At 51.2% G+C, this 27,423-nt stretch overlaps 1 protein-coding gene across 2 annotated transcripts in view; it reads left to right on the top strand.

Annotated features, from left to right (window-relative positions):
- The window catches only part of KCNK12 (potassium two pore domain channel subfamily K member 12), a 65,923-nt gene extending 47,916 nt beyond the window's left edge, over positions 1-18,007 (top strand). Inside the window, exons 2-3 of one of the 2 annotated variants that reach the window (XM_077915310.1) lie at positions 494-1,397; positions 17,764-18,007. In XM_077915310.1, the coding sequence (XP_077771436.1) occupies positions 494-1,397; positions 17,764-17,770 (911 nt within the window). In that variant the 3' untranslated portion in view covers positions 17,771-18,007. Of the gene's footprint in view, positions 1-493; positions 6,520-17,763 lie in introns of those variants that run through there. The other variant, XM_077915311.1, reaches the window with a different exon arrangement.
- The last annotated feature ends 9,416 nt before the right edge of the window (positions 18,008-27,423 follow it).

Genomic DNA, 27,423 nt, shown 5'->3' with positions numbered 1-27,423 from the left:
CGGGCTCCCTGCATGGAGCCTGCTTCTCCCTCTGCCTGTGTCTCTGCCTTTCTCTCTTGCTCTGTGTCAATCCTGAATAAATAAAATCTTAAAAAAAAAAATGAAGCCTTTATGGAATTCTGTCCTAAGTGGGCCCACGTTTGCCATCGGTTACCTTAAAAAAAAAAAAAAAGAAAGAAAAAGGAATGGGAAAGCAGGTGACATCTCTGTAGCTTAGCAGCTATCTCACCGGTCTGCACCCAGGTAGTGGTTTCATTTCATGGGTCCTTCCTAGTGACCATCCTGTCCCGCCCATTTCCATGTACGGATCTCCTCCATCAGTTTAGGCCTTGCCCCCCTACCCCATCAGGAAATGCCCAGGTCCTGCTTCCCCTCCTCTGGGCGATGCCCCTCGGGGCGGAGGCGCGTGGGCACCCGCGTTGGGCCTGCGCCCTGCCCGGGGCCCCCGCCAGGCCCTCGCGGACCCTCGCTGACCCTCGCCCTGTCTCCGCAGGTTTCGGCATGACCACCCCCGCCACGGTGGGCGGCAAGGCCTTCCTCATCGCCTACGGGCTGTTCGGCTGCGCCGGGACCATCCTGTTCTTCAACCTCTTCCTGGAGCGCATCATCTCGCTGCTGGCCTTCATCATGCGCGCCTGCCGCGAGCGCCAGCTGCGCCGCAGCGGCCTGCTGCCCGCCAGCCTCCGGCGCGGCTCGGGCTCGGCGCTGGCGGAGGCCGACGGCCTGGCGGGCTGGAAGCCCTCGGTGTACCACGTGCTGCTCATCCTCGGCCTGTTCGCCGTGCTGCTGTCGTGCTGCGCCTCGGCCATGTACACCAGCGTGGAGGGCTGGGACTACGTGGACTCCCTCTACTTCTGCTTCGTCACCTTCAGCACCATCGGCTTCGGGGACCTGGTGAGCAGCCAGCACGCCGCCTACCGGAACCAGGGGCTCTACCGCCTGGGCAACTTCCTCTTCATCCTGCTCGGCGTGTGCTGCATCTACTCGCTCTTCAACGTCATCTCCATCCTCATCAAGCAGGTGCTCAACTGGATGCTGCGCAAGCTGAGCTGCCGCTGCTGCGCGCGCTGCTGCCCGGCGCCCGGCGCGCCCCTGGCCCGGCGCAACGCCATCACCCCGGGCTCCCGGCTGCGCCGCCGCCTGGCCGCGCTCGGCGCCGACCCCGCGGCCCGCGACAGCGACGCCGAGGGCCGCCGCCTGTCGGGCGAGCTCATCTCCATGCGCGACCTCACGGCCTCCAACAAGGTGTCGCTGGCGCTGCTGCAGAAGCAGCTGTCCGAGACGGCCAACGGCTACCCGCGCGGCGTGTGCGTCCACACGCGCCAGAACGGCTTCTCGGGCGGCGTGGGCGCGCTGGGCATCATGAACAACCGGCTGGCCGAGACCAGCGCCTCCAGGTAGACCGCCGGGCCGCGCCCCGGACCCCGGGCGGGCTGGCGGGCCCCCGCCGCCGCCCGCTTTCCTCCTCGCAGACGCTGGCGCTTTCTTAATCTTTACCCAATAAAATCAAACCAAAAAAAAAAAATTTTTTTTTTAAAAAAAAGAAATACTATTTGGCCAGGCCTGATGTTATCCAGGGCAGGTTTCGGGGGAGCCTGTCGTCCTCGTGGGTCCCCTCTTGAAGAACCGTGTGCTCCCCCCGCCCCCGCCCCCGCCCCCGCCCCCAGCAGATTCCCCTCCCGGGAGCGAGGGAGCGGCGCCCTGGACCCTCACCCGGTGCGCCCACGGCCGCGAGGAGGGGGCGCCCCTGGGTCTTGCGGATGGCACCAAACCCCGTCCCCATGCACACAAGCAGCCGGCAACCCCAAAGCATATGGTGCAACTTCTCATGGCTCTGAATTACCTCCGCAGCATTTAGAATCCTGGCCCAGCCTAGCAGCTTCCTTCTGGTCGTCAGAAGTGATGTAGTCACAGTTTTGACAGGTGGGGGTGGGGAGAGCCATATGTTGCCTACCGATGTGTATAAATAGGACAGCCGCTACACACGGAGAACGGTGTAGTATTATGCAATGAGACGCAACCTAGCACCGACTCGCGGACTGTGGCGTTTCCCCGAGGTTTGGAAATTGGGATGGTAAGGGGCGCAGCTGGCCTTTCTCAGCCTGGAGTTCGTGCATTCGGCTCGGCACACAGGGCAGCTACTTTAATGCCGGAAACCCAGGGTGGCCGGCAGGGAGGGGAGCAGTCAGGCTGCAGGAGCCCTGTTTTGCTTCAGCCCAGCTGATCTCTGAGGCTGGGGGCTCATCTCAGAATCCCCCCCCTCAACCCTCCTTTCTTTCACCAGCGTTGTCCTTGGGAATGCTTTTCATTACTAATCAGGAATGTCTGAGTCCTCTCAGGCACAATCTTGCTTCGTTGCTGTGGATTTTGTGTCTTGACTCCCGTTGAGCAGCTCCTTTTTCCCCTCTCAGAGAGCCTAAGGGTGCAGACAGAGTGCAGCCTCCAGAACCCCCTTCTGAGTCAGGGCTCTGCAGCACCAGGGACCCAAAGCAGCCATCCTGCAAATGTCAGAGAATTTGGCTCCAGAGCCCATAATGTTTTGAGGACAGATCCCATTCTAAACCCTGTTTGGCCCCCACTGACAATCAAGTGAATTTGTTTTCTCCACGCACAGTCTGTATCGGAGGTGGAGGAAGGCGGGAGGGAGGGAGCTGATGGAACGGGTGGATGGAAGCCGTTTTAGAATCAGTTCTGTGCTGGATGATCCTCAAGCTGAGGGACTGGTTCTCCACCCATTGCTGCATGGGGGTCACTAACCAGATGCTGCCTTCATTGAAAGGATAGGGTTCCTGTCTTGGACTGTAAAGAACCGATACTCTTTCGGCCCATTTTCCTCATCTAAGAAGATGATCCCAAGGACAGAGACGCCAGAACCTAGTCAGACACGGTGTGACCCATCAATATCTACAGCTCTGACAGGAAGTCTTAGAAGAGCACCAGGACGCCTCACACTGTATGCCTGAGAGGCATGAAAAGCCGTGAAATCTCCCTCCCTGGCAGTGAAGGAAGCATATGTGCCTGGAACACACATGTGCACACACACACACATGCACACACACATAACACACACGTGCACACAGCATCAGGAGTCATGCTTGAATGTCAATCTCCCCTATGCCCCCTCCAGTTGGTGACAAGAAGGGGAAAATATGTTGGGATCTGAACGACTCTCTTAGCTACTTTGGGTAATTTCTAATTGGGATTGGGATCTAAACACAGGTCCTAATCTTCGGGTGAGGTCACTGAGGCAGGGCGGCCAGGAGAGAGGTCAGCCTTGCTGAATCCCGAAGGGCAGGCTTCCAGAGAACCACACCTCAGGATTCACTGTGACTGTCACTCAGGCCAGCTAGCGACACCCCTGCCCTGCCCGAGCCATGGCTGCAGTCACACTGCAGTAACAGCACACTCAGAGAGGCACACATGCTCTAGGCCAAGGCCCTCTCATAGGACCTAGAAGTAGTGTCATGCCAAACCCTCTAAAAGAAGGGAAGATGAAAAGGCATCCAATTAGAGGTGTCACCCAGGCAACGAGCAATAACTTGGGGGTGAGAGATCCCCATGACAGAGGCATGTAGACCATGAGGACTTGATAAAAGGCAAAACAAGCAGCCAACCCAGAGGAAGTGAGCCCCCAGCACAGGAAGCTTAAGACCTAGTTAAATAGGTTCTTTGAGCTGGACAGGCCAAAGAGGTGTCCAAGTGATCCCACTGACCAACACACAGGACCGCACAGACAGGAGGGAGCAGGACCTGCCTACAGAGAAGAAAAACTCACAACCTTCCTTGGCAGTCTTCTCTGTCAGCAGTGCTTCCTAGAGTCTATCCTAAATTGCTCATGCTGCAGCCTTAGCTGTTTTCACTTCTATGCTTTGCCTTTGGAAGGAGACAATTGTGAGCAGCTTGAGCAAGCTTCTGAAGGAGCCATAAGCCTGGCTTATGAGGACAGGGAGGGGACCCTTCCCTCTCATCAACCTTCCAGAGAAACACCAGCCCTCCAACATACAATGTTGTATGCTCAGGATCCAGAGGAGTGCTTGTATTTTTGCCCTTGTCCTCCTAACCCTCCCCACCCCCCAAATTCAGTACATCACTGTCCTTCACCTCAGGCAAAAAAAGGCTCAGTGCCCCAAATGCCAGGGGCTGTTTCTCAGGGGGGAAAAGCTGGGCTTCCAAAGTTAGGGGGATAGCTGGAACCTAGACCCCTGCCTAAAGGCTTATTTGGCATCCTGCTGAGCATTGAAAACTAGAACTGGGGTCCGTAGTCATTTCGGGAATAATGATGTTGATAAAGGACCCCTTTCTTTGGTGCAGGTTCTACTGAACCTCAGGCTAAGAAAAGGTTCCATTCTCCTAGATGCTGTGCCTCCCCCACCATGTGGGGATCTCCAGTCTGACCCACAGCTGGTAGCTCCCTATTATCTGCAACTACCCCCAGCTCCTGGGGTTACTGTCTCACCTTAGGCCCATATTCACCCCTCTCCGGCTGGGTCTGTGGGGCTCTAAGCAGCCCTTGCCACTCGCTGTGGCCACACAGAGGTCTTAGTGAGCAGCTGAGACTTCTCCAAGATGAGCAGACAGGTAAAGAAGCCATCCTTATGTCCTTGCTTGCTAATGAGGCCAGGTGGTCAGGCTCCTCTGTCCTCTGATTGAAAGCCAGAGCCCCCCAAGGCCTGGAGGAAGAGTCAGAAGGCTCAGACTGCATCAGGCCCTCAGCCAGAAAGTCCTGGGCATTTGCCCAGGAGCATCACACATCATAGCATCATATGTACTTTCACCGGCACGCGTGAGCGCATACACACACACACACACACACACACACACACACACACACACACTAGCCTTACAAAGAGCTACTAGCCCCCTTTCCCCAAGGAAAAATCCCAGTCTGGGTCACTTTGAGAAGAAAGCTTTCCCATTTTTAACTCCCTGGAGATTTACTAAGGCCTGGAAAATTCTTCTCCGCCTTGGGGGAGTTTCACGTACACTTTGCATGAATTTGAATTTGTGTTTTACATAGAAGCCAGCGTCCAAACCCAAGCCAAACCGTGGAAGATAGCTGCTAAATTTACGCAGGCTCCTCCATCCCTCAGACAGGCCTCCTAGCAGACGCCCTCCCGTGTGCTTGGTGGTGAGGGTGGCTGCGCCCTCCCAGCCACAGGAGAGGCTTCTGGGGAATCGAGGCAGATGGGAGCCCACAGGGGTGGCGACCACGGGAGCTGTGGGCCAGGCGGTTCCGTCTTACTGTAACTTTTTACATTCTTAACAAACGAAAAGCACAATTCCACATGCACACTGTCTGGAAAGCACAGCCAGGCAGACTGCTTAGGGCCCTTCTGAGTCCAGAAGAGGCGCCGGGGCTTCTCGATGTCGCTGGGCTGTTGTACGGCGAGCTCATCGCGGCGGCGCTGGAGGCTGCACACTGCGGGCTGGGGTAGGGGAAGGGCTGCTGAAACCATCCCCGAGCCAGGACAGACTCGGGGGGCCTGGACCCGTGCCCCCCCCAATCCCCGCCCCGCACCCAGCAGCTCTGGCACCTTCAGGCACCTCATTAAGCGCTGAGAAGCGATGAGATTTCTGTACTAACCTGGCTCGAGACCCCCCCTCCTCTTTCCTTCAGCCTCTTCCTCCTCTCCCCCCTCCCAAGGGAAGCTCCCCTTCGCTTCACAAATCATTTTCTATGCTACTGTGTTCTCTCAGGAGGGGGGTTAGAGCATGCGGGGCAAGCCTGCAGGGTTTCTTAAACAATACATTTATTTTTCTGAGCAGAACTCCAAGAGAGGAGTCGAAGGGTGTTTAAATTAACGATGAATAAAATGCAGCCTGCCACCCCTTTGAGCTGTTTGCTGTCTGTTTGTCAGGGCCTCCTGCCTCCCCGCCCTCCTGATCACACCTCCTCTCAGGAGGCCCCAGGAGACCTCAGCTTCTTGGATTGGGCCCCAGCAGCAGCTCCCTGGGGAAGTTACTCAGCAAAACAACTGAACATCCTTCTGAGCTGGGGAGGCACCAACGGACCTCGCAGGCAGCTTGGCGGAAGAGATTGGGCCAGGGCCTGTTTCTAAGAGCCAGGCCTGGAGGGAGGATGGGCACCAACCCTGGGGGTGCACAAGTTTCTCCAAAGGCAACCCGAGAAGATCCTGATGCCCAGGCCCCCCCACCCCACCCCACCTCTGAGATTCTGATTTCAGCCGCCCCAGGAAGAGCTCAGGCAGGCACTGGAATTTTGTGGAAGCTGCCCAGGTACCTCTCATGGGCAGCCAGTGTCTTGAACTCACACTCTAAACACAGAGCACTCTGGTCATGGTGTGGAAAGCACACTCACTTAGAAGCTAGGAAGTCCAGGGGCACCTGGGTGGCTCAGTGGTTGAGCGTCTGCCTTTGGCTCAGGTTGTGATGCCGACGTCCTGGGGTCCTGGGATTGAGTCCCACATCAGGCTCCTGGAGGGAGCCTGCTTCTGTCTCTTCCTCTCCCTGTGTCTCTCATGAAGAAATAAATAAAATCTTAAAAAAAAAAAAAAAAAAAGGAAGAAGCTAGAAAGTAGTCTGCAATCTAGTTCTGCATCTGGCAGTCACTTTGCTGGATCAGATCCTCAGTTTCCCCACCTCTAAAATGGGATAATGATATCATGTGTCCCCCACCCTCCATCCCCATACCACCCTGGAGTCTTATGAAAAGTAAATGAGAGCCTAAGCTGTCCACAACTTCAAAAGTGTCACCCTGAGAGGGACCAGGTAGTCCCTATTGCTTCTGCAGTGCCAGCTGGGGAAGAAGGTTCCATCTAGATGATCGCTTCTGCCCACGGTGCCATTGCAAACCTTTTTGGCACCACCTTAATCTTCATCTTAATAATGCAAACTTGGGACACCTGGGCGGCTCAGCGATAGAGTGTCTGCCTTTGGCTCAGGGCATGATCCCGGTCCTAGGATTGGGCTCCCTGCGAGGAACCTGCTTCTCCCTCTGCCTGTGTCTCTACCTCTCTCTGTGTATCTCTCATGAGTCAATAAATAAATAAATAAATAAATAAATAAATAAATAAATAAATAAATAAAAGTTTTAAAAAAAGTAGTAGTAGTGCAAACTCCACAGCCCATCCCCAGGTTACCCCTTTCCCTCGGGGTGCCCTCCCTGGAGCTGAGAAGTAGTTTCCAGGTCACTCAAGTATGGCCCTGCCCACCTCAGTCTACAAAATCACCCTCTCTCCCTCCCCCAAGCCCAGAGGTTTCAGAGGACTGTAGGACGTGCAGTATACTATTTTCCATTCTGTTTTGTTGTGTTTTAATGCTGGTCGAAGCTGTTAAATAGATTTCCTGATGAATCACATCCAGCAGTTTGAAAAACACTGGCCTACAGCGTTCTGGAATGAAGCCTTCCTATTACCCTGCTTCCAGCTAAGATCCATTAGCTAGCTGTGGAGTCGGAGGGGGAGCTTCTGGGGCCCAGCCGCCCTCCTGTGCCTCTGGGCCCCAGGCCCCCCCTGCATAATCAGCCCAGGTGGGCCATTTACCTGCACCAAGTGGTCCTTACCTTCTCAAGGCCTGGGATTCCTCTGACGTTTCAGAGCGGCAGCCCGCCAGGCCCGGGGGCTGCCAACCGTCTGCTCCTGTGGCCAGTCGCCGTTCTGTTTTCCTGAGGAGAAGCCACGGAGAGGGACCTTACATTGACCAAGCCAGGCCCTTGGACGAGGGTTTGCCTGTTTGTCTCCCTGTCCCCTACCTACCCTAGGGATCTGATACCTTCCCCCATGTCGTCCTGGGTCAGAGGCGTAAGCAACTGTCTAGTTTAGGGCCAGCCACGCCCCCTCTTGTTAGGGGCTAGAGAGACCAGGGTGAGAAAGGCAGCACAGCCCCCACCGTCCCTGACCTCCAGGCCCCTGAGGCCGGGCCGCGCAGTACGGCAGGTGCCGCGGGTCCCCGGGGCAGCCCGGGCTCTGGGGGGCTTCCAGGAGGAGGCGGCCAGCCCGCCAGCCCGCAGTCGGGAAGGCCCTCAGAGGCAGGCCGTCCAAGCTGGGTGTGCCGCGGGGGGCGGCAAGTGAGACGACCAGAGAGCAGAAGTACGCCGGGAGCTACCTTCGCTGTAGGACTGGAGTCTGGGCAAAGCAAATTACATCCCCGGCCTCTTGCTTCTCCACTGGGGGGAAATGTTCACAGAAGGGAGGCTGGCGGAATGACTAAAGAGAGGCTTACCCAGAGACCTTAGCGCTCCCTCCTGCCTTCTGCCTGTGGGAGAGCAAGACCCTCGGCGGGCAAAAGAAACGGTAAGAACAGGGACAAGATGGGACGCCTGGGTGGCTCAGGGGTTGAGCATCTGCCTTCGGCTCGGGCGGTGATCCTGGGGTCCTGGGATCGAGTCCCGCGTGGGGCTCCTCCCTCTGCCTGTGCCTCTGTGTCTCTCATGAATAAACAAACAAAATCTGAAAAAAAAAAAAAAAAAAGAACAGGGACACACATAAATGGCAACAGCTTCATGCATGTGGCAAAAGCCTATTATTCTGCCGTCGGTCTGTACTGAAAAGCGCACCTGCTGGCAAGAGCAGTGCCGGTGGCGGGACAGCCAGGCCTGCTCGTTCTCTCATCCCCCGCAGCCCCCGGATCATGCTTCCCTGAGACCCGGTCACCGACCAGCTCCCTGCTGCCCCTCACGTGACTGGTTTCTTGACTTATTTTTCCTCCCTCGTTTCCACATACTTTATGTTCTGAGATGATAGTAAAACCGGGAGCCAACCCGGACTCGAGGCTTCGCCTTGGCACCTGCACCTCTTGGTGGGGCCTTGGTAGCCCCTTCGGGCCTCTCTTTGTTCCAAGACACTGGCCTCTGAGTAGTCATTTCGTCTCTCAGGGGAACGCGCCCCGCGCATCTGCCGTGTGGCGGCCTCTCTCGCTGCTGCCAGGGGGCCTCCTCCTCTCCCCGGGACCCCCTTTCCATGTCAGCAAAGTAAGGGCTGGCCTTGGGGCTCTGTCACTCTGAGGCTCAGGAGAAAGGATGGAGGGGGGTGAGGAATGAAAGAGTCCACGGGGATTCCTCCAGGAACCCCACTTAGCAAACATCTCTGTAGCCTCCCTTCTGTGAACATTTCCCCCCAGTGGAGTAGCAAGTGCCTAACCCAACATGGACAACGTGGGCCAGTTCTTGCTCCGTGGACTACGCTGAGCGGGACCAGCCATCTGGATGCAGGATGGAAGGAAGTGTGCCCGCTGAAGGCTGGCCAGCTTCCTCTGAAAGCTGCAGCTTCCACACGCATTCCCAACCCTGTGAGAGCCTCTGTGAGCTCCAGGTCTTTGTTTCCATGTGTCTCTGCTCCCCCGGGACACAGGAAGGATCATTCTCTAGAGTTGTGCTGTCCAGTGCAGTATTCACCAGCCACATTTTAAATTTAATTGTTTTAAATTTAAATGAATTTAAAGTTAAATTAAAATTAAATTATCAATTCAGCTCTTCGGTTGCAGGAACCACATTTCAAGTGTTCAAAACCCAAGTGTGGCCAATGGCTGCCATATTAGACAGCACAGATGAAACCCATTGTTGTCATGACAGCAAGGCCTATTACATAGGGCTGTTCTAGAGAGCTCTGGGGTCAGGAAGCTTGAACTCCAGGGCCATCCTGGGGCTGGGAATGGTATTTATCAAAATCTCAGCAGCCAATGAACAGGGGAGTTTATAGGCCTCTTCTATCCACCCTCCATGCTCAGATCCTCCCCCCTTAGATTGCTCAAGATTGGATTCTTAAAGCCCATCTCTTCCTAATCAGGTCACAGTCCTGCTGGGTTTCACTCAGTAGGCACAAACTATGATAGTCGGTCATAGTGATTGGTGTGGTACCCCCTGCAGGTGAGGGTTTAAGGGTGTTGAAAAGGCCTATCAGAGTACACGATGGAGCCTTTGCCTTTCCTGCCCAGGACACTCTCCTGTCATCTTCTGGGAACAATATCCCTCTTCATCCCATCTCCCCGTGGTCTAGTGGACCTGTCAATCTCAGGGTGCCTCCTGTGTTAGGAATGTGTTCAGCTGCAATTAACAGAAAATCCAAGAGAGCTTAAAGAAGCAGGAGAAAGGGATTATTTGATTCAAATAAGCAGAAGTCTGGTGGCAGGTGCTGCAGTAAGGCAGGAAGGCCAGCTCCTCTTCTCTTCCCGCTCGCCATTTTTAACATGTTGTCTTTGGTCCTCAAGCTGGTCAACTCAGGTGCCAAGGCAGCCATACCTCCAAGTCTCACATCTATGCTACCAGCAGCAAACAGTAGGGAGGGAGACTGCCTGGTAAGTGGCTTTCCCAGGCCTCCCTGAGGACATTCTGCTGACATCTCATGGACCAGAAGAGTGTCACACGGTCACCATCACCTGCAACAATCCTCTCTACGAGAGGATGTAAGGGGTGAGGCCACCTATGTACAGTACCTGGCACCCTCCCTGTAGGCTGGATCACCCATGGTTCCACATCCTCAGACATGGCCATTGGTCTAAGGGAAGGCCAGGGGAGCACCTCCTTTGCCTTACAAGGATGGTAGTTGATTGAGTGGCCTTCTCTTTTCTTAGATTACAAGCTAGGTCTGGTGCACCAGTCAGGGCAAAGTTAATGCAATAGAATCCAGTTCAGCTGGCTTAAGAAGAAAAGATTTATTATAGGTGATAAACTCTGACCTGGCCACCTAGGTCCCTGACACTGACAGCCTGACTGTGTGACATCCCTAACTCAGGCACGTTTCAGGGCACTGGTGCCAAAGTCCCCTAGCGGGGTCTTATGTGCTTAGGAGAGACACCTGGATACCATAATCCTGAGACGGGCACCACAAGCACCCAGCAGGCCCCTTCCAGTACCCCGTGCGTATACAACTGACAGATCCAGTCAGCATCACTAGGAGACTTTGCTTTTCTGCTATGGGACAGAGAGAATTTGCAGTCTTTTGATTTTAAAAGACATTGCCCATTTCTCCTCCCTAAACCTCATCTGAACAGCCTTCCCAGACCCTGCCCTGGATCAGGTTTCCTGGTTGGCCATAAAATGTTTTCACTCTATTTTTGGTCTAATGGGCTTTACTTTGCTGGGCTATCAAATGGCCTGTACATCACTGGGAAAGCCTCTAGGGAAGGCTCTCAGGACTGACTCTCGGGAGAAACACACCCAGAGAGCCAGGTTACTAAGAGGGCTGCTACCTCTCCCACAGTCAGGAAGCAAACATTTGCATAAAGGCGCCATGGTAAAGAAGTCACTCCAGAAAAATGAGTCGCACCCACTTGCCAGCAGCAAACAGCAGAGGCACAGCTCTAGATCCAATCTGCCTTTCAAATCTCATGCAAGTGCATCTAACATGCAGAATCTGAATCTCATCCAGATTGGTAGCTGCAAGAGTCCGGGGAATGTAGTTTTCAGCCTCTAGTCTCTGCAGTACAGGACAGCTCTCTAGAAGGAGGGTGGAATGGATGCTGAGTGCCCGGCTACCACATCCTGCCCGCAAAGGCTGTTGGGCAGTTCTTGTCCTCCATCCTCTGCCTCGGGGAGCGTCAGCCTGCAGGAAGACAGAAGGAAACCACTATGGAAAAGGAAGCAGAGCCAGGCCTGCCTTAGCCCAGCTGTGCTCCCTGAGGCTGCCGCCTACATTTCTTCCTCCAAATGTGAGAGGATCCTCAACTTCTTCCCCACCAGTGCAAGCCAGTAATTTCCCTCTTCATCTATGGACTGCGTGAGATCACCCTGCAACTGAAAAAATGTGAACCAACATTGTCCTTTACCCAGGATAACTCCTTTCCTTCCCTGCTCTTGGAGAGCCAGAGTGTCTTTTATAGCAACAGCAACTTTCATGGGAAAGTTCAGCCTTGGAATGCCGACGTCTGTGGGAGAGTACAATGACATATTCTCACTAAAGTGTAAATGACTGTCAGTGGAGCCTCTTCCAAGACCAGGGGCTGATGGAGCAGAAGGAGGTGGAAGCCTTGGCCCCCAGCAGATGGAGATGAGAACCCTACTAATCAGATAAAGGCCACAGAAAAGGCCAGTCTAGGGCATCATTGATCCACCTTCCTGACCCCGAGCTTCAGAGGACTGAAGCTAAATGTAAGCCCTAACAGTCCTTCCTTTAAAAGACAAATTTCCGGGGTACCTGGGTGGCTCAGTTGGTTAAGCATCCAACTCTTGATTTGGGCTCAGATCATGATTTGAAGGTGGTGAGATCGAGCCCTGTGTTGAGCCATGATTTGAAGGTGGTGAGATCGAACCCTCCATGCCCAGCATGGAGCCTGCTTAAGACTCTCTCTCTCACCCTCTCCCTTTGCCTCTCCCCTTTCTTGTGCTCTCTCTCTTAAAAAAAAAAAAAAAAAAAAAAAAAGAGCGAAAAATTTCCAGCCACCGCTCCTTACATTTCTAACAAGTGCTATCTCTAGCAATGACTTCATATTTATGTGACAGGGTCTTTGCCAGCCCAGCTTCTGATACTATTAACCAAACACCCCAAGATTCACAAAAGTATTTCAATCTGTCTCCTTCTTTCATGTTCCAACTTCCCTGGATTCTCTTCTGAGTAGCCAGATCTTGGGGCAAGAGGACTGGAGGGAGGTTTCTACTGGCTAGAGAGCTTCTCTGTTCTAGAAACTGGGAACATTTGTCCCTCCACAGCCCACTTATCCTCACCTCACCCTCACAGGTAAGGGATTTCCCTTTCCACTGGTTAAAAATCAAAATAATACAAGTGGGAGAAATTGTTATTACGGCAATTTTATTCATCCTAAACAAGTTAATAGGAATAACGCAGAAGCACTGGGCATGGAATCAAGCTTTCTGGCTGGGAGACATCTTAGAGCACAGCCTTTCCCTGGGGGTTACAGCCCCTCACCCTCTTTCCTTGATGGCATCAAAGCCCCCCTCCGCCGACAGCCTCAGCACAGTGAGCACTGCCGTCGTCTGCGGGGCCTGCGGGGCCTACAGGGCCTACGGGGCCTGCGTGCACTCCAGGCTGGGCTCATACCAGCTGCTCCACTACCAGCGTGACTCAGGAGCTTCACTCCTGCAGCAGAAACTCCAGACAGGGGTGCCTCGGGGGCTCGGCTGGTTATGTGTCTGCCTGGCTCAGGTCATGATCCCGGGGTCTTGGGATCGAGCCCCACATCAGGCTCCCTGCTCAGCGGGGAGTCTGCTTCTCCCTCTTCCTCTGTCTCTTCCCTCCCTGGCTGTGTTCTCTCTCTCTTGGTCTTTCTCAAATAAATAATATAAAACAAATTTTTAAAAAGAGAGAGAGAGAGAAACTCCGGACCAATCTGCGATCAGATCCCAGGGCCCCCTTCAAGGCAGTGGTAACACAAGCCATCTGGTCGCAGAAAGAGCAAGCCGAGCATCTCTGGCCTCTCGTTCCCCGCTCCAGCTCCCCCACCGCACACCAGGGGAGCCGGTGACACAAGGAAGGGAGCTGCAAGAACTCCCACCACCCTCCACCCCAAACTCCAGAGCCTACACTGGCCACCCTGAGCCACGGTTCAGCCTGCCCTCCCGTGTTACAGATGAGGAGCCTGGCTGGAGAAGGGAAGTGCCCTGCCCTCCCAATTGTATGTGGGAAAAGCCTACAACAGAAGCAGATCTGCCTCTGCGATGAGATTTCAGGGTACCTCTTCCTCTTTTCACCAGCAGCACCCCTTAGAGAAAAATAACTGACACCCCCCAGCAGCTTCTGGATGCCCGGCATCAGGAAGACCACCTGCTGGAGGGCCTGTGAAACAGACGCGGGGCTCAGGTCCTGGCACCTTCTATCGGGGGTCCTCAAGACCACCCTCAGGTCCAGTGAAGGACTCACAGAACTCAGACAAGCCATGATACCCACAGAGGAAGGGCATAGATTAAAATCAGCAACGGAGAAAAGCACAGAGAGCGGAATCATGAAGAAACCAGCTGCAAGCACCGGTGGTCCTCTCCTGGCGGGAGAGTAAAGATGTGTGACATGTGCAAAGTCTCGCCAGCAAGGGAAGCTCCCCTGAGCTGTGATGTCTAGGATTTTTACTGGGGGTGGGGGTGGGGGTGGGGGTGGGGGTGGGGAGGTGCAGTCAGTCACATAGGCACGGAGCACCCGCATGACTGAGCTTAGCTACTCACGCGCCAGCCCCTCCAGAGATCCAACTGATACAGCATCAGCCAGGGCCCAGGTGAACAGACAGGTGTTCACCATGCATCACATTAGCATAAACTACCTGGCAGACTGCCAGCGCTCAGTTGTACAAGGACACTTCTATAGGGACACCTGGGTGGCTCAGCGATTGAGCACCTGCCTTTGGCTCAGGGTGTGATCCCAGGGCCCAGGATCCAGTCCCACCGTCGGGCTCCCTACAGGGAGCCTGCTTCTCCCTCTGCTTATGTCTCTGCCTCTCTGTGTGATTCTCCCGAATAAATGAATAAAATCTTTATTTTATTTTTTTTAACACTTTATTTATTTATTCATGAGAGATACACAGAGAGAGAGGCAGAGACACAGACAGGAGGAGAAGCAGGCTCCATGCAGGGAGCCCGACGTGGGACTTGATCCTGGGTCTCCAGGATCACACCCTGGGCTGCAGGCAGTGCTAAACCCCTATGCCACCAGGGCTGCCCTAAAATCTTTAAAAAAAGAAAAAAAAGAAAAAAAGGATACTTCTCTAAGGCAAGATCTTCCAAGAGCTCAGAGGTTATTTCCCCGGAGCAGGTCAAGGGCCACTCCCTCGGTATGTGCTGGGTGCGAGCACCCCAGGCCCGCGGAACTGACCCTCTACCACACACACCTGCAGTTGGGCACAGCTCTTCACTGACAGCAGCCTCTGCCTCCGTGGGTCATGCCACAGAGGCCAGGGGCCAAAGTGGGAGAAACAGTGGAAGCCACAGCCACCCTTGGCACCACAACCCTCCCAGCAGAACCAGCCCTGCCCCTAGCCCCAAAGGCGGCCCCCTCCTTGAACAGGGACCTGAGGGGCTGATGTGTCCTCCTGATGGCTATTAGATTGTCCCACTCTGGCCATCTGTGGCGACTTATTGCCCTGTGGGAGCCTCACTGTGCCTTGTCCCTTCTACTTCTCGATGCCTTGCAGTGCATGAGAGGACAACACACTTCTCTCCCACGGCCACTGTTGACATCCTTCACTTTTTCACTTTCGCACACATCTTGTTTTCTTTCTTTCTTTTTTTTTTTTTTAAGATTTTATTTATTTATTCATGAGAGACAGAGAGAGAGAGGCAGAGACACAGGCAGAGGGAGAAGCAGGCTCCATGCAGAGAGCCCAACGAGGGACTCGATCCCGGGTCTCCAGGATCATGCCTTGGGTGGAAGGCGGTGCTAAACCATTGAGCCACCCCAGCTGCCCCACATCTTGTTTTCTACTCTTTGCAGGGTTAGGTGTTCTCTCCCAACCAATGTTACAGTTTCTAAGAGCATCTCCAAAAGGGGCCTGGTTCTTTTTCTTATAGCCCTCTTGCTCAAGGAGCCAGGGATAACGTCGGGTCAAAGGGCACTCTTAGGACACTACCCTGAGTCCTACCCCAAAGGGCCTCTCCCCACAGAATTGCAACATCTAGCACAAGTGCCTTAGTCTTTGAAACCTTGTGGGAACTTTCTTCTCTACCCTGTCGACTCCCTGGTGGATAGGAGGGGGCAATCTCTCCATCCGTTTCGGGGATGTGCTCCAGGAACCTAGCACCCCTCCAAAGGCCACAAGGATTCCTGAGGGTTCCCATACAAACATACACCCAGAAAGCCAGGGCCTGTCAGAGCTGCCAGGTAAGCAAATGAGTCCCCCACAGAGATGCAAATAAAACAAGGTTATACTAATCCCAAAAGATGACATAGGTGAAAAAATAATGTCTACTATTGGCCATATGAATAGAAATGAGAATTAGTATTCATTGACTGATAAACTTTTTCCTCCATCATATGACTTGAAGAGTAAATAACCAGGGGCACCGGGTGACTCAGTGGTTGAGCGTCTGCCTTTGGCTCAGGTTGGGATCCCAGGGTCTTGCGATCCCAGGGCCCCACAGGGAGCCTGCTTCTCCCTCTGCCTATGTCTTTGCCTCTCTCTCTGTGCCTCTCAGGAATAAATGAATAAAATCTTAAAAAAAAAAAAAAAAAGAAGCAGCAGCTCAGGAGCCCCATCTCAAAGAAGACATGGGGGCAGCTTGCTCATTGGGGTGGGCCTACTGACAGGAGCCCTTCCCCTCACCGCACAAGACAGAGCATCTGGGAGGGGCAGGCCTATCAGGTCTGCTAGGGATAGACTCTGGAACCAGGATGCTCCCACAGGGCAGACAGCCATCATGTGGGGGAGTCACACAAAGGATTCAATCTCCAGAACCAAATCCCCAGTCTGGGCTCTCAAAATCCTGCTGCCCGCTGGCTCCTAGCCCTGTCTGCTTTGATGGTGACATCAGCTGAAGGCAAGGCCTGACAAATGCTTTTCCCAGACAGCCCCCAGCTTCCAGAATGAGGCTTCCTCTCTCTCCTCCTCAGAGGCCTGCTACTCAAGGTCACACTTGCTCTCAGCTTATACACTCTGCGGTAGGCACTGAGAAGAGAGAAGGGTACAGTCTGCTGTCGGGGGGTGGGGGGTGGCGGGGTGAGGTGGGAGGGAGGGCCACCTGTCTGGGCATACAGCATTCTTTTTTAAAAAAATATTTTTATTTATTTATTCATTTGAGAAAGAGAGTGAGTGTGCATGAGCAGGAGGGAGGAGAGAATCTATCTTCAGCAGAATCCACACAGAGCACAGAGTCTGGCACGGCGCTGGATCCTACAACTATGAGATCAGGACCTGAGCCTAAACCAAGAGTTGGTTGCTTAACCAACCTCATGGGTGACCCTCCAGGACACAGCATTCTAGGCCAGGTGTGCTGAGCGCATGGGCATACCTGCCCTGACTCCTCTGGAACCAAAGAGGGGAAGCAGTCTTCCTGAGCTGACACTCCTGTTGCCCAGGTGTTGGGGAAGCCACCTTCTCCCTTACTCCCACAGCAGACCCTCAATCATGCCCAAAGCTGCTCCACACCAATCTACATCCATATACTTTTGGGGTCAGTGTACTGGATAAACAACATCATAAAAGTCAACTTTTGGTGCTCAATTGATATGTGACTTCTAGAGTATGGTGGGTTTTTCATTCAGACTGGTTTAGCTGAGGTTCCCATTAAGCAAATCCCATACCCTCTGAGCATTAAACGGCTTGAAGTGAGAAAACAAACCCACCTGGCTGCGTTGGTGTAACAATTATTGAAACTGTTATAAAGTGCCAAAAACAGTGTCTTGCAAGGACAGATGTTCAATGGGTATCAGTTCCCCTTCTCCCCTCCTCTCTTAAATCCACAAGTTCTATACTTCTTCTGCCAACCTGCCTATCAGGGGCCATCTATCCAACCAGCTGTCCATCCATCCATCCATCCATCCATCCATCACGTATTTATATTACATTATTTATGGAGCACCTTCCATGTACAAACCACTGCAAGTTGTCCACAGAAATAGATATAGGGACATACCCTCTGGAAGAAGAAATTAAACATTAAGACCAGACCCAAATAACTTGGCAGAAAGTAGAGTGTCCTAAGGGAGGTACAGAGAAAGTGCTGGGAGGTGAAACATTCCCAGGCCTCTCTCCAAGCTCCAACAGAAAGCAATTGCCAGGATTACATATGATTTACTAAAGCATTTCTTTCTTTAATGGAGACCACCAGGATGGTTTTCTTTTTTTCCCTTTTATACAAGGAAGAAGCCTCAAATTCTAATTATCCTAACCTGAGCAATGGCTTTGTCTCACTTTTCATTTTACTCTTTTCAGCTCTTAGTGGCTCCACTGAGGACAATGTACAGATCCCAGATTCCTTCCAAGATTTTAATTGGACCCTCCATGAGGGCTTGTGAAAGCAGCAAAATGAGCTAAATGAGAAGATGATGGATGCATTGAAGGCAGCTGCTTGGGGCCAGACGGTCCTGCACAGCAGCGCTCAGGTGAGTCGGGGAAGGGAGGCTGGGAGCGGGGGGCAGCAGCCGACCTCCACCCCTCACACACCTCTCCCACCAGGTGGGTCGGGCCCATACTTCAGCCAGCCCCGGGGGAGGGGGGGGGATGGGGGGTGGGGGGGGTTCGTGTCTCGCTACAAAAGTGCCTGGTAAACAGCGGGGAGAGGCATCTCTCCAACACGAAAGAGGAAAATCTGACAAATTTTGTTGGCACCGTGAGAAAGGGCCCATCAACACGAGAAATGAAATGTTTGGAAATCTCCACAGACCACGGCTCACCCCGCAGGTGGAATTTGGCTGCAAGATTCCTGCGAAGACTCAGGGAGACAGTGCAGCCGCTGCCCCCCGGCGAGTTTGGGCAAGGCGCCCAGGGGGTCTAAGCTCCCCGTCCGGGGTGCACGGGGGGGGGGGGGGGGGGCGCTCTCGGTGAGCACGGCGTGGGGTGGGAGGCACGAGGGGCAGCCGGTCCTTCCATCGCTCAGCTCCACGACCTGGGCAGGGGACTCCCTTTCCAGCCCCCATCTCCATGTCTGCAGAGCTGGCGGGGTTGTGCGTGGATTAAATGAAAGGATGTGTGCAGAGTGCATGGGGCACACCGGGCGCTCGCTGGCTTCAGTTTCCTTCCCCTGGACCTGAGCTGTCCACGCCGTTTCCCGCCGCCCGGGTCAGGGTCTCCCTGGGACCCCAAGCTAAGACCTCGACTAATGCCTTCGGCTGATTTCCAGTTGGAAAGCTACGCGGGCTCTGTAGCTCTTGGCTTCTAGAAAGTGATTGTCCAGGGGATCCCGGGGTGGCTCAGGGGTTAAGCACCTGCCTTCGGCCCAGGATGTGATCCTGGAGTCCCGGGATTGAGTCCCACGTCTGGCTCCCTGCATGGAGCCTGCTTCTCTCTCTGCCTGTGTCTCTGCCATTCTCTGTCTCTGTGTGTTTCTCATGAATAAAAAAAATCTTAAAAAAAAAAAAAATAGAAAGTGTCCAAAACCCTTCCTCGTGTCACTACACCACCAGCTGCCAGTGCGTGCTCCCGTTCAGCATTCCTTTACAAAGACTTTAGAATCATTTTTCCAGCTCCAGCCTTTGTCAGTGCAGGGATTTTAGCTCTTTGTGTTTCAGCAGAAAAACATCTTTTTCTTCCTAGAGGCTGTGGCTGCTCATACAGGGCTTTTGTGGGAATGAGAAGGAGGTGGCCCTCTGAGCAGACAAAGCCTGGGCCAGGCCACACAGTGGAGCCGGGGCTGGCACACAGCCCACTCGGCCACCAGCTGGCCACCCTCATGCAAAGTCCAGAGCATGGCACAGCCCTACTCCTGTTCCTTCCATTTCCCTCTCCTCCCCCTCCTCCTCCAGCCACCACCACCACCTTAGTAGCAGCTGTTATTGAGGGCTTCAGAGCAGCACATGCTGCTCAGCTCTTCCCCTGCTGTACCTCTTCGAATCTTGGCCTCCTGGAAGGAAGTGCACAGACATGCTGTTCTCAGCCCAGTACCCCTTCTTCATTCCTTTGGGTCATGGTGCTCCCAGTTTCCTCTAGGGAACCTGTCCTCCCCCAGGCAGGGGGAAGCGGTGAAATAGGACAGCAGGAGCCAGCCCAAGCAGAGCTGAGAGCAGGAAGTAGCTGGGCCTGGGCACAATGGGAAGATCGAATTGCTTGTGGTAAGGGGCACAGGGCTCAGACAGTCTAAGTGGGGAGAGTGCTCGGTCCTTCGGCTGCCTGGACTGGTAGGGAGCATTTGGAGCCAGAACAGCAGAGATCTGGAATCTCTAGGAAAGGGACCAGAGGGGGTAAAAGCTACATGTGGAGTGGAAGCTACTCAGCTTGGAGACTTTTCTTAGTTGGCCATTGGGCTGCCAGGGCCCAGGCAGGATATACAAGAGAATGTCTTAAAGCTAGTAAGAAGCAGAGCCCCCAGGGCCCCCAGGAGGTGGTGTTGGAATTGATCTTTGAGCTGTCACCTGGGACCTCTCCGGTGTGACCACAGAATCTGGGCAGGAGTCACCATGGGACTAACCGCAGGGGTGTGTGTTGTGGGGAGAGGGGTGCTGTGCTGCTTCCATAAGTTCACCAGGTGCTCTCAGCCATGTAGATGGAATTGGTCACTAACCCGAGGGACTCAGAAAAAGGACGGCCTTGATACCATGAGGCCAGCTGAGGACAAATAGGAGAGTACTTCATGTAAGAAGGGACCAAGAGACAGGCATGGAGTGATCTCAAGCAGTCCGAATGATAATGTCATTAAGAGAGCCACAAAAAGGGGCATTTGGGTGGCTCAGTGTTTGAGTGTCTGCCTTCTGCTCAGGGTGTGATCTCGGGGTCTGGGATCGAGTCCCACATCGGGCTCCCCGAAGGGACCCTGTTTCTCCCTCTGCCTATGTCTGCCTCTGTGTGTCTCTCATGAATAAATGACTAAATCTTAAAAAAAAAAAAAAAAGAGCACACAACAAATATGATAAAAGTCAGAAGGAAGCAGAAATGGCCTCAAACCAAAACCAAAAAACCCCTATGAGGTGACCCTGGGCCTCTGTCAGCAAGATTCTGGGAAGGCAGGAATTTGGCCAATGACTGTGTCAGTCCCAAACTGGCCATTCCTCCCCTGGAGTTTATTCTCCAGTGAGGTGTCCTTGAAGCACGATTTTTCCCCAAGGGGAGTACGGTATTTACAGCGCTGCCCTTTAGAAATATGACACAACTCCTAGAAAAAAGAAACTGTTCTTTCTTCCAGCTCATTTATTTTCTGTCTCCTCAGTTCTCAACACTAAGGGAAAAAAAAAGAAAAAAACTGGTGGGAAGTGGGGGAGAGAAAAGGATCATCTTAATAAGTATTATGGTCTTCTGGAAGTCTATAAGCAAGACACAAGAACAGTAATTACCATTTAGACCTGGTGCTCAAATAATCAGTTCAGGTTTATCTCTAGTGAAGTTAATCAATCCCAAGAGGAGAGGAGAGGAACAGTTTCTGAATACATAAAATTTATTATCCGTTGCCGTTCTCTTAATGACAGAGAATGTCATTAGAGAATGTGTGTGATGAAGCTTTGCTTTGGAGTCAGTGTGTGATTGGGCTGAGTGGTCGGAGGAGGTACCTGAGGGTCAGGAGGCTCACCACCCAGCTCTGAGACCTGGGGCCACCTCTGCATGCTGGCTTCAACACTCAGTCTGGCCTGTGGAGGGGCATTTTATTCCAGCCATGCGCATGTCCAAGTGCTCCACAACCCTTCATGACCGCCCAGAGGGGGAGGTATATACGCGGGGGCGCAGAGTCCCTGCTCCAAGGTGCCAATAAGCCAGGCCCCCCGGAGCTTACACAGGTGTGTCCCTGAGGACCTACTCCAGGCCTACTGTGCTCAGAACTGTGGGCACGACAGACGAGGTCCTGAGTTTGTAGCTTAGTCGGATTCAGTGGAAACAGGATTACAGAACACAGTGGAGTCTGATGAAGTTATTACACAGGGAAGAGAACAGAAACCAAAAGATGCTTTGAGAGGAAACAAATATTAAAGAAAAGGGAGAGGAGGCTTCGAGATGGTGGGCAGAAGAGGACCAACAGGCAGAGGGATCATCATCTCACAGCATTTACTAAAGTGCCAAATTAAAAACCCCTTGCTGTGGACAGCCAGGTGGCTCAGTGGTTTAGTGCTGCCTTCAGCCCAGGGCGTGATCCTGGGGCCCCGGGATCGAGTCCCACATCAGGTTCCCAGTATGGAGCCTGCTTCTCCCTCTGCCTGTGTCTCTGCCTCTCTCTCATAAATAAATAAATAAAATCTTAATAAAATAAAAACCCCTTGCCATTCCTAAAATGAATTTCGCTCATGCCCCAAGGAGGTAGGGAGAGCAGCTGAAGACAGCATTTCCCAGCCCCGTCAGTGTGGGCATGCGACTCAATTCTAGCTAGGAAGATGCAAGTGGAAGTAACGTGTATAGGGGATCCCGGGGGGGCTCAGTGGTGTAGCGCCGCCTTCCACCCAGGGCATGGTCCTGGAGACTCGGGATCGAGTCCCACCATCGGGTTCCCTGCATGGAGCCTGCTTCTCTCTCTCTCTGTGCCTCTCATGAATAAATAAACTATCTTAAAAAAAAAAAAAAAAAAAAGGAAGTAACGGGTACAACTTGTTTCCTTAAAGCTAGGAAGAACATCCTTGCTGCTCGAAACGCGGGTGCAGTAGCTGGGGCCCCAGTGGTCCTCGTGGACCAGGAGGGGACCTCGAGAAGAGACGCCACACACAGTGGAAAAACAAGCTCAAAGAATCCAGGGTCCCTGATGTTCAGGGAACCATGTTACTGAGACTTCCTACCTCCAGATTTCTTTTACATGATAGAAAATATAGTTTTCAAAAATGAAATCATATTATCGTGATATTCGTAAGAGAAAAACAGTGGTCCTCCTCTCACCGCTGCCCTGCTCACTGTCCAGAGGTAGCTGCTTTCAGCTCTTAGAATCCTCTGGCATTTGTCTCCCTGCTTTTTATAACATGCTTATGCCATTTTCCTTATTTTGCAATTTTAGACATTATCTTACAGAAAGACTGGCAGATTTCCTCTCTTATGCCCTTCCTTATCCCAATATGTGGTGGTTGTTTTTTTTTTTTTTTGGTTTTTTTTACTATTTTTCTTGCATTACTTGTTGGTGTTTAAATTATTATGACTAACTTAATAAAACAGAGTGGAATTCAGTGAAATGGAAATGGACAAATGATAAAAGAAAATCAATGAAACCAAAAGCTGGTTCTTTTAAAAGTTAAATTGATACAAGAGGCACGGAGTACTGTGTAGATTTGCTGAATCACTCTATTGTACACCTGAAACTAACAGAACACTGTTTGCTAGCTATACTGGAATTAAAAAACAAATTATTATGACTAAATGAAGAAGACTGACAGTTGAAGTGGGCAGTATACTATCATGATACTTTTTTTTTAGTGAAATTTTGATACTCCTGGAGTTAATAATCCCACTCACCTTTCTTCCTGCTTTTTCTTTGTAGCTATTATTAATTGAACCCCAAACTCCTCCATTATGCAAAAACCCAGCAGGTTTACCCTCCTAGGGACTCCTGCCCTCCACCTGGTTGCTGCTGGATTTGCTTCAAGCTATTTTTCTTTTTCTTTTTTTTTTTTTAAGATTCATTTATTTATTCATGAGAGACAGAGAGAGAGAGGCAGAGACACAGGCAGAGGGAGAAGCAGGCTCCATGCAGGGAGCCCGACGCGGGACTCGATCCTGGATCTCTCGTGAGCTGATCCTGGATCCCGTGAGCCGAAGGCAGATGGTCAACTGCTGAGCCACCCAGTTGTCCCAAAGCTACTATTTTTCAATCTTGACTTAAATCAGAGCAAATTCCGCCCGTCACAGCCTGCTTTATCTCCTCACCCCACTCTCCCCCAAACCTGGACTTAAGCTTATGGAGGTTGGGAGTGCTGCTTTGATTCAATCACCTAGCCTTTCCTCTCTCAGGCAACTAGAGGTCCTCTTCCATTCCGTCTGCTTGGAATTCACCGGGTTGTTTTTCTCCATGTCCAGTTCTAGCAAAGGAGCCACCAAGTTTCAGGGAAAAGCATTAACAGTGAGTATTTCTAAACCTTGACATACTTGGATGCTAAGATCACAGCTAATAATAGGAAATAAAGCAGCCAAGTGTGTCGTTCCTGATGAGAGAATTACCAGCTGGATCAGAAACATGGTACTTGGAGAGGGAGAGACGAGGATGGGACCACTTCGGGGTACCAACTGGGTGCCAGCATAGACTTAGCCGCAACAGGGGCTCGAGTCCTTTTTTTTAGCAGGTGTCCAACATTCATTTCATATAATCAGGAAATGTTAGACTACCCCAACGGACACAAACCGGTGGCCTTTGGACAAAATCAGACCTACATAGTCTCAGTCAGCAGTGTTCCTAAACTTTTGAATGCTTTAAAAAAATTATTTATTCATGGGAAACACAGAGTGAGAGGCAGGCTCCTGAAGGGAACCCAATGTGGGACTCGATCCCAGGACCCGGGGATAATGCCCTGAGCTGAAGGCAGATGCTCAGGTGCCCCTTGAATGCTTTTTAGGTTGGCATTCTCTTTCACCCCACTTCCCTTCATACCCCACCCCCAAAAGTGTGGCGGAGAACTCTAATAACCCAGTCTCTTTAAGGTACAGAAGATGGAGGGAAAAATATTCGAGGGGGGATGGTTCAAGTCACGCAGCTAGGTGGCGGCCAAGCAAGGACTAAGCAACTCCACCAGCCTTCCGGAGACGCCACATTGCCGCTCTCTCTAACTCAGCCGCGTGTCCTGGCCTGTGCAGGCTGAGTCATCAGTTTACTCACTAGGAACAGATTTAGAGCGCAGTGATTGAGAGAAGCGCCAGGGCGATTCCCCACAGGCCGGGTAAAACATTCCTGGCTCACCAGAGAACATCCATAACCTCCAAGTCAAGCGATCAGAACATCTGAGCGCACCCGCTTCGGTGTCCTGCTATACACACTGCTGACTTTCCATTTCATTCCCCCATCTTGCAGGCTTCTGGCCAACCATCTCTTTTCGTTTAAACATAATCCTTTGTCCAGAGTACAATGCAATCACTTGGTATCAGCTATTTGGTGATTTTTAAACATCTGAAAGAACTCTTGTAGCTTCTTACTCAGTGTCCTTTGGTTAACAAGCCCTAGACAGCGGCCCCGTAGCAGCCGTAAACCAGGCAGGCAGCAGGGCCCTCGTGGATGGACACCTCTTGCTGTGCCTGCAGCTCCCGAGAGAAGCCTTCCACAGGAGTGCCAGCTTCCTCAACAGAATTAGAAACACCTAACATCTGCACCACACCTCCCTCTATTTTCCTTAACTCCTGTTCCTTTGCCTACACCACTCATTTTGACACTAAATAATATTTAGAAAGATTAAATTTATCACAAGTGTGCCTTTCAGATTCCTAACGATATTTTAAGGCTCTAAATGGAAAGGGGAAAAAAGTACAGATTTTGGAGACACACTCCTGGGGTGCAAATCCGAGCTCTGCCATTTATTGGCTGTGTGACCCAGGCAAGTCCCTGAGCCTCTGGGTCTAAGTGTCTTCATCTGTGGAGCACAGACAGAGGTGCCCACCTCTAAGAGCTTTTGGAGGAACCAGCACAGGCCCTTGTCCTTTCAGTTACTCATCGAGTATTTAATGTTGCCAAATTGTTCATCCATGTTGTAAAGTCATTTTCATGATGGACTTGGCTGAGTCACACAATGCTTAACAATAAAATATCACATTAAAATTGATACTAAATTGGAAGTCTTGATCATTATGTGAGGAAAAGATGGATAAAATACATCTTGCTAGATGGACAAGGCAAATTAAAACTTCAGATCAGTGGCTGAAAATAGTTCCACTGTCCTAGATTTAACTACGTTTAATTTGGTTTTAAGCTATTTCCATTCAAGATTATTTGTAGAATTAAACTGACTGCTAGTTATAAGATTCTAGGAAATAAACACAATAGTAATAGTGTGATGATACAGGTTTATGACAGAATTTTCCTTTCCTTCTGAATTTAACCATTTGAGGGAGTTTGTAATTTCTCTTTACCTTTTTTGAGATGAACCAAAGGCAACAGCAATGTGGTTCTCTATTCACCAAACTCTAGAAATAAGATCAGGATGGTCCAGTGAAGGCTGCCCAACATCCCATATTGTTCATGCCACCGCTGAAATTTCCCACAGAGCTGGATGAAGGATGTGTGTGGGCACTTCTGTTGGACAAACCACAAGCCAAAGCAAAAATATGCTAACATACATTGAATTTGGACCATGTTCTGAATGTTGTCTGACACCATGAAACACTGCTTCCAGGGAGGTGGGGAAGCTGCTGTGTCAAAGGCAAGGCGAGGGCTCTGCATTTCCCTCTGCAGAGTGAGGGAGGCATCGCTACCAGCACGGAGACGTGTTCTACAAGGGACTACTTTCTCTGTGACACTCAAGCACTGCAGCACAAGATTCACAGACATCTGAAGGCCAAATGGATACATTCCGAAGCAGGATTAAGAGAAAGCGGCAGCTCTGTCAAGGGAAGTGGAATGAAGAGAACATCACGCAGAAAACTATTATTTTAATTTGGGCTCCACTTCCAGTGTTAGCCTGAAACTGCAGGTATCACTCTGGGCGTTTGCATCACCGACCCCAGCCACACCCAAACCCCCTAACTCATACACGCTGCTGCGCCCAGGAAGGCAGGGTCAGATTTCCTTACAAAATCCTTTACTCATTTGTTCTTCTTCATAAGCTGATTAACAGTGTTTAATTTATCTCAGACCAGGAACTGGTTTTTCTCCTGTTCAGCACACCATTTTGATCAACAGAATGTAACTAACAAGCTTAAAGAGCCACTCAATACTGAATCAGCAGCTTATACCATATGCTGTGGGTAAAAACATACTTCCCAAAAAAGCTAAATGCAGAAAGACCAAGGATAGAAGATGCATTTAATACTTAAGAAGTCTAACAGGATGTGCTTAGTATGTGGAACATTGAGATTTTGAGGGGAAAAAGTTATTCTTTAAATATATCTATCCTAAAACATTTTTCTTCTGTTCTGTTACAATTTTTATCCTCAAAACAGTATTTTAAGGAAAGAAATCAAATTAATTACAAAAACAATTGCATCTTGGATGGATTCTTAGTGCTAACTTTTAAAAATGCAAAAATCATGTATTTTCTCAGAAACGTGGTTATGTGGCCAACAGATTTCATGGTAACAGTATGGTTAAGTTCTAAATCTTGGAAAATATATATTCGACTTTACTTGGTAATATCCAAGTTCATGTCTGAGTGAAGAAAAACCAAACCACACTCAAATTTAAAATTTTAAATGCGACGGTCTTTTGCTTTACATCTACCATTCCAAATGGAAGGAGACTGGAATTAAAGGCCTTGTTGCTTCATTAGCATATTCATATAACAAGCACAGCTTAGGTCTGAAATATCTTAAAGGGCTCTATTACGTGTTTTTCAATTTCAAAAACATCTTACAACTAAACACTAAATCTCTTTTAGAGAAATGAAAGCAGCCTGATTTATCAGAGCTTGATAGACTGCGTATGTTTTCTTAGCATCAACACCCCCTCCCCCCATCTCTTGTAGGGCTAACAACTAAAACCATGGGCTGATTTCCGTTTTATGCATGCTTTTGTGTAGCAATCTAAAAACACTCTCACGGCTAACTAGGGGATGAAACATTTCACTGGAATGATAAAATTGCTTTTGAAATTATATGAAAGTCTTCCACTTGGAAGTGACTGATTTTGTCACCAATAAAAATTTCCACATTTAAATTTTTCCTCTGTAAATTTACCTTCTTCCTAAGCTTTTGGTATCCAGAAAAGACAAACTGATATAACTCATCCTAAACTGTCGATGATGAAAAAGAGCATGGTAAAGTAAAATGAGCATTTTAATATTTTATTTGACAGAGAAGGCCAGCGGGCACAAGCAGGGGAAGTGACAGGGAGAGGGAGAAGCA

This window comes from Canis aureus, chromosome 11 (genome assembly GCF_053574225.1).
Source record: "Canis aureus isolate CA01 chromosome 11, VMU_Caureus_v.1.0, whole genome shotgun sequence".
NCBI classification, from domain to species: domain Eukaryota; kingdom Metazoa; phylum Chordata; class Mammalia; order Carnivora; family Canidae; genus Canis; species Canis aureus.
The sequence above is the reverse complement of the archived record's forward strand: the minus strand, read 5'-3'. Positions and strand labels throughout refer to the sequence as shown.